Source organism: Patella vulgata, chromosome 2 (genome assembly GCF_932274485.2).
Source record: "Patella vulgata chromosome 2, xgPatVulg1.2, whole genome shotgun sequence".
In the NCBI taxonomy this organism is placed as follows: Eukaryota; Metazoa; Mollusca; class Gastropoda; family Patellidae; genus Patella; species Patella vulgata.
The window spans coordinates 72,413,086-72,426,937 of record NC_065880.2 but is presented as its reverse complement, the minus strand read 5'-3'; the positions used below and the strand labels follow the sequence as shown (position 1 = coordinate 72,426,937).

Genomic DNA, 13,852 nt, shown 5'->3' with positions numbered 1-13,852 from the left:
TAATGCTGAGAAACAATAAATGGATTTAGGGCATAATTAATTTTAAGATGAAAGATGGTGTTTTTTTTATATTTTCAATTCAAAACCAACCCCAGAGGATTTTATTGACAAAATTTAAATTTGACCAGGCTGCATGTAATAGGCCTAAATACCCCCCCCCCCCAAAAAAAAGAGTGTGAAAAAAGACATTTTAGAATCTCTTCTTTGACAATAACTGCATTAGCCTGCATTTTTGTACTGTAGGACTATGGATGTCACATGAATTCATTGGGTGTGGTATGGGACATGCTAAGCTTACCAATCAATACAAATTTATACATCCTATTAACTGAGATTATTGACCAACCTTATTGCTGAGATTATTTTTGAGCAAGAATGTATTCAACAAGGTATCAGACATGTGTACAGTAGGCCTACCTTTGGACATTGTGAAGATGTTGGTACAAGTAGAAAGCTGGCTTGTTTAATAATTTATTATTGTTTAATTTTTATGCTACTCTTTCCAGAGTGGAAAACAGAAAAAGTTTAGTATATCTAAACACTGGCTATCTACACACTAACATTTTCAAAAAAGACAGATTGTCATCTACAGATACAGATACCCTGTGAAATATTTATTCATGTTTGTAATTATATAATGTCACGAGTGAAAATGTCTTCTACAGCTAAAAACGGTTTAGTTTTAAAGTTGTAATACATCCATCACAAGCCAATAGTGTTGAAGAAATTTGTGATATTTGGTAGACAACCGTCATTTTAGATTTGAAGCCCCCCCCCACTCCACCTGCATACCCGCAATCCACAATTTGACTCTGTTTGTGGTTATCTTTTGCTAAATTAGAACATCATAATAAGTCTATAGAAATGAAAAAAAAACCTTTGTTGCAATTTGTTCCACATCAAATGACAATTTGACCAGCCAAAGTATAGATATTTGATTGTGGTTCTGGAGCACTATCTAATAAATATACCATTCTTCATCTCTCTGTATGTTAAATAACAGAAAGAAACAAGTTGAACTGGGGGGTTATGAAAACATAGCTTTCTTGGTAAATACCAGTTTAATATCCAACACAGAATAAACACTACAGGTAGATTATTTTTTAAAATGTAATTGCAAGACTTATGCAATTCTAATTAAAAATAAGGGTTAATGAAGAAAAACTACTATAAACTACTAAAAAGATTTAACAAAAAAGATATAAATTTTTTTTTTTTAAAATGTGTACATAAGCTTACAATTGACAAATACTAATAACAAATTCTTTAAGATGGTAACATATAACAAATTTATAAAGTGACATAAAACCTGTACGTTATAAAAAATATTTCACATTTATAACTTTCTTTCAGATATATATAGACATTTATTATTTCATGCTAAAAGGGAATTACAAATTAAAGCTCTGCAAATGCAATTAAACTACAAATGTGTCTTCATCATCTGAACTTATATCTAATGGTCTAACATGCGTGCTTAAGAGAGAAAGATAGAGAAATGACTTTTAATGTCCACTCGACACAAACTAGGTCATATGGGGACTACGGTAACATATGGTTCAATTTTATTTCAATAATTCACTTGCGCATAGGGGTCTTTAGCAGTGGGAGGAAACTGGAGGACGCAGATAAACCCGCAAGGTTGGACAGGCGACCCTACTCCTTGTCACGTACAACTAAAAATTTAAAAACACAAATTTATATGCATACAATATATATACTCTTCAAAAAAAGTAGAGGATATTGAAATGCAAATACCTATGCAGGTTGTGATATGATAAATAGTCATGGACACTTGACATGCTTTGAGAGTATGCTCACAGATGAAGAACTTATCGACCCAACAGAACCACTGAGCTGCACATGCGACACACAATAGCGCCATACATGTGGGAGGGGTTCATTGTCAAATTCGACTCTTCAAGGAAGGGTTGATGAAAACTGCCGGTTGCTGGTTTATCCTATCCATGTTTGCTTTCCTATCAGTTTTTGCATAAGATTTACTGTTTAGCATATCTTTGCTTTAGTGTGTTACGATTCATTTAATCGAGAGACGTGTTCGTCAACGTCAACCGACAACACTGCAAGAATTGGCCGTGGCACTGCAAGAGGACTGGGTCAGGTTGCCCCAAATAGTGATTGGACGGTTGATTAGGAGCATGCCACGACAAATTGCTGAATGTCTGAGGACTGGTGGAGCAATTACTCATTATTAAGACAAAAATCAAAAACGTCCATTTTCACTTTTGACAGTGTATCTCTTTGCGGGTGAAATGGAGCAGTCAGATAAGTCGCCCATATGAACTGTTAATATGTTTATGTGTAGGCAATTGGCCTGTTATTAACATACACTGGTTACCTCTAATAAAAATAGCAGTGCATTTCTGCAGTTTTGTATTGTTTCTGAATATCCCCTACTTTTTTTGAAGAGTATATAATGTAATGTAATGTAAAGTAATATAAATTTAACCCTTATGTATAAAAGCTGATAAAAAAAAAGAGATTTAGGCCAAACCAATTTATTTTTTTGTCCTTCCATAAATATCCACTCAAGTTTCATGAACAATGTTTTCTTTAAAATGTCAAAACATGAATATTCGAAACTTGAAAATAAAAACTTTTGAAATTGGAAACCAAGTAAAAAATTTTAACATGTGGTCCTGAAGAACAGAAATTCAAATAAGTGTGGCCTTATTCACTTCTGATATGATACCAAAGCTCACTCCTATCCTGTACACTCGATTTTTCACTGATTAACCGAAACCAATTTTCAGAGGGATAACCTTTCAATATATGCATGTATTTAGGATACCTTTCTGTGAAGATTTGTGACATTAAACGGGAAATACACAAGACACAATTCCAGGATTCACTAGTCTTTATCAAGCAGTGTATACAGTTTTAGTTTGTAGCCACATCTTCAATAAGAATTTCACATTAACCATGTTTTTGTTTCATAACTGAGTTTTATCAAACAGAAATTAATTATAGAAGAGATATTGCATTGTTTCTGAAGTACACTAACAGTCTATTTGGGATATTAAAAACCCCACATCCGCAAACTGTAACATGTATTAAAGGAGTTAAATTTTATCAGATTATGTTATTTTTACTTGCAGTAGAACTCCAGTAGTATAAGGGGAAAGTACGAAAACATCAGCTGAATATATTAGGGTTGACTTGACTTGACTTGATATTGGGCTTAACGTCTGCTCCCACCTACGGAATATCGCAGACATGCATTTCCTAGGAAACTTGTGAGAGGAGCCAGTCAAAAATGAGAAGCTTATCTAGCATATAAAATTAGGGTTGAAGATGTCACCATTTATTATTCTTGTATTATATCTAACTTTTGAATAAAATATCTAGAAGTTTAAAAAATTTACATATAAAATGTATATAAAGTCAATGTAACAAATAATATCAAAATGTCCTGTACCAGTACCAGTACCAAGGACAATATTTTCAATTCTACCTCCAAATACTAGGCAGTGATGTTCTGAAATTCACTATTAGATAATGATTTCCAAAGAATAAAATTCGCAATAATACAGACAGCTTTATGGATAATATTCACTAAGTTTATTAACTGCAACGTATATCAAGTGTTAACGGGTAGAGTACCCCCTTCAAATGTTGCAGTTAATAAACTTTGTTGTGAATGTTATCCATAAAGCTGTCTTTATGTAGTAGATAGAAACAGCTTTCCAGGTTGTTATTCGAAATGAAAATCCTAAGGACGGAGTCCAAAGGTTTTATTACGAATAAAAAGAGTAGAAATAGGTTTCTATCTGACATACACATCGACACAAACTATAAAGTTTATCTCCAAGTATCAACCGTTGCTTACCTTGTACACATGAAATTCAAAGTATGATGTTATTGGAGGTTAATGTTATGACTTTGGGAATAGCCACCTTAAACATAACTAGTTGCTATGGGCGCTATAGTCTGGAGGTGTGTAATATTATATATTGCTTTCAGTATAATGAATTTCATATCAAATAAGTTCTAATTCATTTGGTATTTCCAAAACATTCAATATTTACATTTATTCCCAAATCAATCGCTCCCTTCTAATCCACTTCATAACATAATAAATATATCTTTAACAATTTAACAATCAATGATATTATTTCAGCCTGGGTTTTCTTCTTGGCGAATGTTCATGCTTGTAAAATCAGATAATAAATTATTAATATTGTCCAATTCATCCCTTGATGATGTAATATGTAATCGAGCACACAATTCTTCTATCTGACTGGCATCATCTTTCATTCCAGATAAATTTAAATATGTTTTCATCATGTCTGAAACCTGAAATAAGAATTATTAGTGCTTGTAGCTTTTTTATATTACACAATATAAAATAAAACCATCCTTAAACATGTTATGTCAATCAAACACATTTCAGCTGGAATCTTCAAATCTACTGGTGATTAATATAAACAGCCACTGGTCCTGAATCCAAAATGACAAAATGGATAGCATATGTTTTCATCACATGTATATCATTAGCCTTACACCATGATATAATTTTGAAAATTATATCACAGTAGATGAGATAAATCAGAACTCCCATCCTGGCATTCACCTTGTGTCGATTATATTAATTGGATTGCACATTATGGCACTGATGACTGATATGCCTTAGTACTGACCACTAGGGTATTAATCTGTGGTCATTTTCATAAGTTCAGCATCCATTCACCCTGCCTCAGAGGGTCTGTATCTCCCAACATGCAGAGTTATCTTTCCATTTCATTCTTGGACATTTTAAATTTTTATTCTGGTCAGAGGCTTGTCGGTCTTGAAAGCCAAAACTACTATGCCTATCAAACTTGGAAATATTCCATAAAAATAATCCTAATAAGCATTAAACTTGAAATGACTGTCTAATGGATTTTAATAGTTAATCAAGCTCTGGTTTATTAAACGTGTAAGTTCCAATGTTAATTCTTGAAAGGATTAATCATACAGTAACTGAACAATAATTAGGTAAGTTACCTCTGTCACTTCACGTTTCAGTCGTTCAGATGAGTACGACTGATTTGAAGATAATAGTTTTAATCTAGATTTGGCCAAGGATAAAGGAGTTCGACCATGATTATCAGCTGCCTTGAGATTTGTACCTGTAAAATTCAAATTAAAATACTGGTAATTTTTATCACTTTCAACTTAATGAGAACCCCTTTAAATCCAAAATGTGTGAACATAGATCAAGAAAGCAGATGAAACGTCAATGCTTAATAATTAAAAAAAGCCAACAGTGAGGCTGATGTCCCCCGCCGAATAACCAAAATAAATAGATGACACATATTAATTTATCGCACATTTATTTTTTATATGCCCACATTTTCATGTGGACGTATATTTTCAAAAGTATCAAGAAATCAAACTGATTACCAACCAATAAAATTTCTTAGCTTTGCTTAGCTTTAGCTCGAAATGTTAATCATTGAACTCAGTCAAGACATTCACCTAATGAACATCTTCGAAAGGCGGGGGACAAAAAATAAATGAACTTCTATTCATCAATAGCTAAAAGTGTGTACCCGTAAATTAATATCTGTAAGACTTTAAAAGGGATTTATAATTTTAATGTAGCACTATGGAGACAATCTTTAATAATAATGATAATGTATTACCTGCTTTTAACAATAACGTAACAACAGGAATCTGACATGTACAAACAGCTGTAAATAGAAAATTATTGTTTTATAAAGTTTTGTAATAAGTAAAATGTAAGCAAGAAATGAATGAGGAAAAATATCAGGAATGGACAACAGACAAGCCAGTCACTGAGACAGACAGCAGAACTCACTCAAATCATTTGGCCAATATAAAATCCAGTGCAGTTGGGGATAATCTTCCAAAACACATCTATAATGTTCTGAGACAATAATCAATGTTTTTACTTAAATTTCAGTAAACATATATGTTATTTAATGTAGACAATACTTTATTATACAAGCAATTATCTCATGTTTATAAAAATTGTATATTTCTTGTGATTTCTTAACTAAAATAATAGAGATATTGTTAAAACATTAAGAGAATACCTCGACAATGATTTACCTAGTCAAAATATACTCTTCAAAAAAAGTAGGGGATATTCAGAAACAATACAAAACTGTGGTAATGCCGTGCTGTTTTTATTAGAGATAACCAGTGTATGTTAATAACAGGCCAATTGCCTACACATGAACATAAACAGTTCATATGGGTGGCTTATCTGACAGCCCCATTTCACTTGCAAGGAGATACACCGTCAAAAGTGAAAATAGACGTTTTTGCTTTTTGTCTTAATAATGAGTAATTGCTACACCAATCCTCAGACATTCAGCAATTCGTCGTGGTATGCTCCTAATCAACCGTCCAATCACGATTTGGGGCAATCTGACCCACTCCTCTTGCAATGCCTTGGCCAATTCTTGCAGTGTTGTCAGTTGATGTTGACGTCGATGAACATGTCTCCCGATCAAATTAAATGTAACACACTAAAGCAAAGATAGGCTAAACAGTAAATCTTATGCAAGAACCGATAGGAAAGCAAACATGGATAGATAAACCAGCACATGGCAGTTTTCATCAACCCTTCCTTGAAGTGTCAAATTTGACAATGAACCCACATGTATGGCGCTATTGTGTGTCGCATTTTTGAAGAGTATATGTGAAGAAATATGCCAGTACATTAATTAAAACTTACCAAGATGTAAAGGTGTATTTCCCATCACATCTCTCATGTTGGGATCAGCTCCTTTATCCAATAATATTCTAACTATAAGAAATAATAATAATTAGTTAAACAGTATATTTCAGTGTGGGTCATTTTAAAAAGCCTATAATGTTCATAAGTTTAATATCAAACAAGAAAGATCTTCCTAATATCTACCTAAAGTAAGTGAATATTCTGAATATACCTCACCAAAAGATTGATCAATTGATATATTTAATTAAAATCTGTATTAAACTATCTGTGATCAAGAGAGCGAGAGAGAAATGGAGTGTAACGTCCACTCTACACAAACCAGGTGATTTCGAAACTAACATACATGTATGGTTCATTTACTTTTAATTTTTCGCTTGTGCAGTGGGAGGAAACTGGAGGACCCGGAGAAAACCCATGAGATTGTTCAGGAAACCCTACACCTTGTCACGTACAACTGGGGAATCGAAACCATGCCAGTTGACTAAATGATAAACCTTATGATACAGCGAGCATGTACTAACCATTCAGTCATCCAACCCCCCCTCTGTGATCAAATTTGGGTGAGACGCTTATATCTAAGGTAGTTTTAAAACTTCAGGCTTTTTAAGACAAGGTAGTGTAAGTACTCAGGCTTCTACTTCAAAATTTTCACTGTAAGTCATTTCTGATAACAGACAGAAACTTTGCAAATTAAATTCATATTTCATGATTTTATTTATGATACTGTTTTGTCAATTCACATGTCTATGTCACTTTGTCAGTATGATACCAAACACAAATAAAGAGCTGAAATGGCCGTCGAAAAATTATTTGTACTCTATATAAACACGCTGACCTTGATAAGCCAAACGAGTTTAAACTATTTTGACCTTGTCGGTTAAAGGGGGTAAAGCTCCAAATTGGTATTATCCAGTCTTCAACATTACAAGAGAGAGAGAGAGAGAGAGAGAGAGAGAGAGAAATGGGGTTTAACATCCACTCGACACAAACTAGGTTCAATTTTATTTCAATAATTTGCTTGCCTGTAGGGGTCTTTAGCAGTGGGAGGAAACTAGAGGACCCAGAGAAAACCCACGAGGTTGGACAAGCGACCCTACTCCTTGTCACGTACAAGAAGGGAATCGAAACCAGTTGACTCAATGACAGACCTTATGATATAGCGTGCACGTGCTAACCATTCGGCCATCCACACCCCCTTCAACATTACAAACACAAATTATTGGACCATTCCAATCAATAGTGATGTTGTTATCTTAACATGAAAATATGGAATCCTGATATGAAATATCCGGACTGCTCACATATATCGACAAACAAAACTGATTAGAGCTTAGAATAAAAGTTTTAAAAAAGAATGTAAATCTGTTTATATTAACTCATATTATATTACATTAATACCGGTATGTGCTTTTTGATCCATTTTTGTCCATTTTGAGTTGAAAGAATACAGATTTAACTCCTTTAAAGGTAAGAGTTAATTACATATGGGCACATGTCATCATTTTGCCATGAAGATAACTTACTGAGTGTGACCAAAGCTAGTCCAAGCCAGTGTTTTTCAATCTACCCATTCAGATGGCCAAGATAAATCAGCTTTAAAAAAAAAGCCTTCTCAAAGTCAGGTAGAGAGAGCTGGGTTTTTTAAAATGGTTTATTAGCCCCGCCTTTGGGTTTATACGACAAAGTTCAACTGATTTAACGATCACCTGGGTATTTAAACCATTAGACTTAAGCCTCTGAACAGGATATTATCATTACAGTACCTGTTGTATCATGACCCTGTGAAGCAGCAAAATGTAGAGCTGTTCTTCTTTTATCATCCTGATTGCATGGATCAACACCATTATCTAATAATTCTATAACTGCAATAATCAATATAAATGTTATACAAATAAAGAAAAATCTATGTATCGATAGATGGGATACAAACAGGGAATTAAATATCAGGGCTTGGTGGGGAAGGGGAGTGGGGCATAGACGTACAAGTCAGGAAGGCAGCTGTCCCCCTAACTTTCGGGCAATCTGACTTTTCCGGCAGACAGGTAAAATAAAAACAGAAGCTGTTATTTCATCTAGTTGGCAAAATAAAGTGACCGAAATCTAATAAATCTAATAATTTTACTTTTCACTACTATGAATTTGTACTGAACTGACAATGAATTAAAACTTTTTGTCTGGAGCCACTCGGGGATCATGTGGCTAAGTGGGTAAGACGCTGGCTCGCTAGCCTGAAGGTTTGGGTGTTCGATCCCTGCATTGGCCGAGAAAGTTCATCCAGATTTTCCGCCGTGGTTCCCCCTTGTCAGTGATGCAGGACGGAGGGCCTGACAAAGACAGCTGTCTAGTCCTTCGGATAAGATGAAAAACCGAGGTACCGTGTATATATCGGAAAGCATGTAAAAGATCCCCTGGCAGTTGGAATTTGATATAAGAGTAGGCGATAGTGCCCCTGCCCAGGCAAAATTTCCCTCATAGCACACTGTATGGCGTATGCCCGTCTTCATTAGCCCAGTATAGGAGCAGAACAGTAGGACATTAAACGCCATTTCATTTCATTCCATTCCATTTCTGGAGCCACTCTTATTTGTGCCACATATTTCGGGCGTCGATTAGAGTAGGCGATAGTGCTGCTGCCAGGGCAAAATTTCCCTCATAGCACACTGTATGGCGTATGCCCGTCTTCATTAGCCCAGTATAGGAGCAGAACAGTAGGACATTAAACGCCATTTCATTTCATTCCATTCCATTTCTGGAGCCACTCTTATTTGTGCCACATATTTCGGGTGTCGATTATTATTTGTCCGATTGGATGATTGGAACTCAGGTCGGCATAGAGTGAGAATTCGGTTGCAAACCGATTGGAAACTTTTAAGTTGCTTAATTCACAGGCTAGAATAGCAGGAAAATGCATTTGGGGCGGCTATATTTTCAAAATCTTCTCGGGGAGCGTGGGGGCCCCATACCCAGCAACGATTGCTTGGTTGTTTGGGATTCAGGTAAGTCACATAAGGTAGGCTATATTAGACCAAATTGAACTTGCTGTATTTATAGCCTGGAATAGCAGGAAAATGCATTTGCGGCAGTTAAATTTTCAAAATTTCCTCCCATCGGTCCCATCTCCGTGGACTGTAAACGAATGATTGGTTGATTGGAATTTGAGTCAGCCACCTACCGGGAATCGTCATATTTAAGCCCTGCCGTTATTAAGCTCATGGGCTAAATAACGAGTTTAAATTTCGAATATAAGCCCATATGTTTGTCATTTTTTCCTCTTTTCGAATTTAAGACCTGGGCTTAATTTCAAAAGAAATGTTTCATCACTGACATGGTCAAATTTGAAATTAAGCCCAGGGCTTAAATACGAGAATTCCCGGTAAGTTAGGCTATATTAGACCTCTTTGAAGTTGGTGTATTTACACCATTCACGGTCTGAATAGAATGAAATAAAGATTTCAAAAACACCAGATGTCACTTCTCATTCCTTTATGGTGTTATTTTGAACTGAAGAAGTTGGCTTCTAAAATCCAAGTCCAAGCTTCTGCCCCGGCCGCTTAACATTCATCAAACCTGTACACCTATGTATCACAGGACCACTTTATGTATAAATTTATCTGATATCTCTAGATTTATCTTGGTAAAAGGACACCGGTGAAACACACTTCATAAAAGGCTTCTAGTTATTAAAAAATTTAAAAGTCACGCCATGATCCAAATTTATAAATTATGAACTACACCAACCATATATTTATCATGGAAGTTATACATATGTACATGTATACAATGTCACACACTGTCTACTTTATATTATATATTATTCTTGGCATACTTATTCAACAAGGAAGTTACTCAAATATCTATTTTATTTTTTCACAAGTGACAGCATTAAGGAGCATAAAAAGTCTGACTATTCATTTTTATTCATGAAAAGTAGAAAGGTGTTACGTTACAAATAGAAAATGTTAGGTTCTCAATATCATGATTCATGCCAGGAAAATGTGTTTGCAGCCTTCAAATTTTCCAAATTACCTTTCAGACGGATGGATGTGTGTGTTGTGTGTCCTATACAGTTAGCTCTGTTCCGTTGTCATAGCCGTGTATAACCCAATTTGGGGGGGGGGGGCATTTCAGGTTCTGTCACCCCCCCCCTATTATTCATCAAGCCTCTACGCCTATGGGGTGGGGTGGGGTGGCTTCATTTTCTTTCAACAATACTTTGCAAATATGTGTTCATTAGTTTGTATATTTTCTGGGAAACAAGCCCCTAGGACCTATTTTGGCTGCTAAGCTGACAGCGCAAAATGATTTTGTTCCAATGTTCCAACACTCCAACAGGTGCACTTATATCTGGGGAGGCTTAGATTGTCCTGGGGGAATTCCCTACTACAACCTCTAAGGATTCACAGGTTCAGTTCATGGCAGGCAGAACCGAATTTCATCTTGTAAATAATAAATTCCATGAAGGTTTTCAAAAAATTAATTTTACAAAATAATAACTGTATGAAGGAATAAATTCTGAAAATGTATACAGTTGATTTTAGATTTTAAAAGCTCACTAGAGCTTATGTTGTACTGTTATTTTTATCAACTATAAATAAACATTACTTGAACTGTCTTGGCTTGTATTAAACAAATAAATTTTACAAAATAGATAACAGTATGAAGAAATTACCTAATTGGTGATTATTTTGTGTTGCTGCATTCCTTAATTTCTTCTCATCTGTGAAATGAAACATAATAATAATTTGATTATATTTTTTACGTGCATGAAATCAGAAATGACACACACAATGAAACAAGTGCCAATTCACACAACAAAACACACTAAAATAAAAGTTGATGTCTTGTGTATGATTATGCAGACCATAGATCATCTCTTTTAAACATTATTTATAGCTCAATCCTTCACGTTTAAGGTGCACTTTCGCTCCTGCTCCTCTTGACATCTTGAAATACCTCGACTTACCTTCGCGGGAGTCATTAAAGACTCCTGCAAATTAGCTAATCGCTCTCCTAAATATTGAGATTAATAAACTACTTTCAGTTTTTGTTTATTTTAAAACTACACACGTTCGAGCTATCAGTTTCTATGATGATAATTCTGACGCTACCATATTCACCAAATATTTAACAAGACTAAAGCATAAATACAATTAATTCAAGAAAATGTTGAATTACACAAGCAATTGTGGAAGCCGAACCCGACGAACGGACTGAAAGACGAACAGGGGCGACGACAATATACAACCACATTTAAATGTGGGCGTATAAAAAATGAATATATTGAAAATTTTATTAAAAATAATTTATTCAGGGCGAATTTAAGACTGTTTAAAGATGTAAGATAGATCATTTATCATGGTACTTGACAAACAAGACTAAGACTCAATTGTCCATCTTATTGTTAAATTTTTAAATATCTTGAGTGTTTAAATCCATTTAAATCTCAGCTATCCAATAGGCTAGAGAGCTAATTTTAGGCTTGTCAGGTGCATAAATTTCTAAATAATAATTTATATAGCATTTGAAGCCAAAAGAAAGACCTACAATAAGCAGATTTAGCTCTTACATAATGAATCTTTCACAGGTAGATGGACAAACCTAATAGTTATAACATAATATGAATACTTCATATACATGTAATACATACCTAGAAAATTTCTACCAGTTGTTCTTCCACTTTTGAATTCATTCATTCGCTGTTGTCTGTGTGAAGATGAAACTTTAATTTTTCCGATGTGAGAAGACTGATTGTAGTTTGCTTGATAATCTTGATGAAATGGAACCAGACACATGAAATGTAAACCTGCTGGTGGTTCAGGGTTCCATTCAAAATTAAACTTTGGTTCATCATTTTCAGGTAACTGAATATATGATACATTGTAAGTTAAAGGCAGAAGACAAGACATTAAAAACAGATTTTCAACAGGGATGACATACATAATATAAATACCTATACATATATGTATGTAATGTTAAACTTTGTTTTCTGACTTAGACAATCTTAAGGTCTGTCATTGAGTCAAGTGGCATCTTTTCGAATCCTCACTTGTACTTCATAAGGAGTAGGGTCACCTATCAAGCCTCGTGGGTTTTCTCCTCATCATCCGGTTTCCTCCCACTTCTAAAGATTCCTAAGCGAATTATTGAAATAAAATTGAACCATACTCTCTCTCTCTCTCTTAGACAATCTTAAGGTCTGTCATTGAGTCAAGTGGCATCTTTTCGAATCCTCACTTGTACTTCACAAGGAGTAGGGTCACCTATCAAGCCTCGTGGGTTTTCTCCTCATCATCCGGTTTCCTCCCACTTCTAAAGATTCCTAAGCGAATTACTAAAATTAAATTGAACCATACTCTCTCTCTCTCTCTGTACCTTGCATTTCATTACCCTGGTCTTAGGAAGAAAGAAAGGGAGAGAGAAAGAGAAATGAGGTTTAACATCCACTCAACACAAACTAGTTCATTTCAGGACTAACATATGGTTCAATTCTATTTCAATAAATCGCGTGTGCGTAGGGGTGTTAAGAAGTGGGAGGAAACCGGAGGACCCGGGAGAGGGAGAGAAATGGGTTTTTAATGTCGACTCGACACAAACTAGGTCATTTCTGGACTAACTCATGGTTCAATTTTATTTTAATAATTCGCTCCTGCATAGCGGATAGGGGTCTTTAGCAGTGGGAGGAAACTGGAAGATCCGGAGAAAACTCAAGAGGTTGGACAGGCGACCCTACTCCTTGTCACGTACAATCAGGGAATTTAAAAAATTGGCTTGCTGTTACTGTTAACACCAACAGGAATATGCAACAGGGCGTGTTTGACTTAAACTCCAAATAAAGCTGTCAATTGTCATACTCACAACAAACAATATTGGAGCTTCACTTTTATGATTCTAATAAAATACTCACCTGAAATTCGCCTTCAGAGCTACTGCTCACTAAACTATCGCTGTCACTATCATCAGTGTCTTGATTCATCTTTACGCAAATATATTTTTACTCTGTTAAATCATAATATTTCTTGCATTTACTACAGCATTATAATTATAAACAACATTCTTCACAGCAGTGGGCGTGGTCAATTATCTTCCCTTGCCACCTACTATCGCTTATAACATTTACATTTGTAATAAAAATTATTTAAT

General features: G+C 34.9%; 1 protein-coding gene across 1 annotated transcript; it reads right to left on the bottom strand.

Annotated features, from left to right (window-relative positions):
• Window positions 1–2,964: 2,964 nt before the first annotated feature.
• On the bottom strand, window positions 2,965–13,785 carry LOC126810818 (ankyrin repeat domain-containing protein 54). Its single transcript, XM_050536104.1, has 8 exons — window positions 13,617–13,785; window positions 12,360–12,573; window positions 11,382–11,429; window positions 8,476–8,574; window positions 6,710–6,781; window positions 5,649–5,696; window positions 5,008–5,132; window positions 2,965–4,317 (listed from the first exon to the last, which is right to left on the bottom strand). The coding sequence occupies exons 1-8, from the start codon at window positions 13,683–13,685 to the stop codon at window positions 4,138–4,140; spliced, it is 855 nt and encodes a 284-aa protein (XP_050392061.1). The 5' UTR covers window positions 13,686–13,785; the 3' UTR covers window positions 2,965–4,137.
• Between the last annotated feature and the right edge of the window lie 67 nt (window positions 13,786–13,852).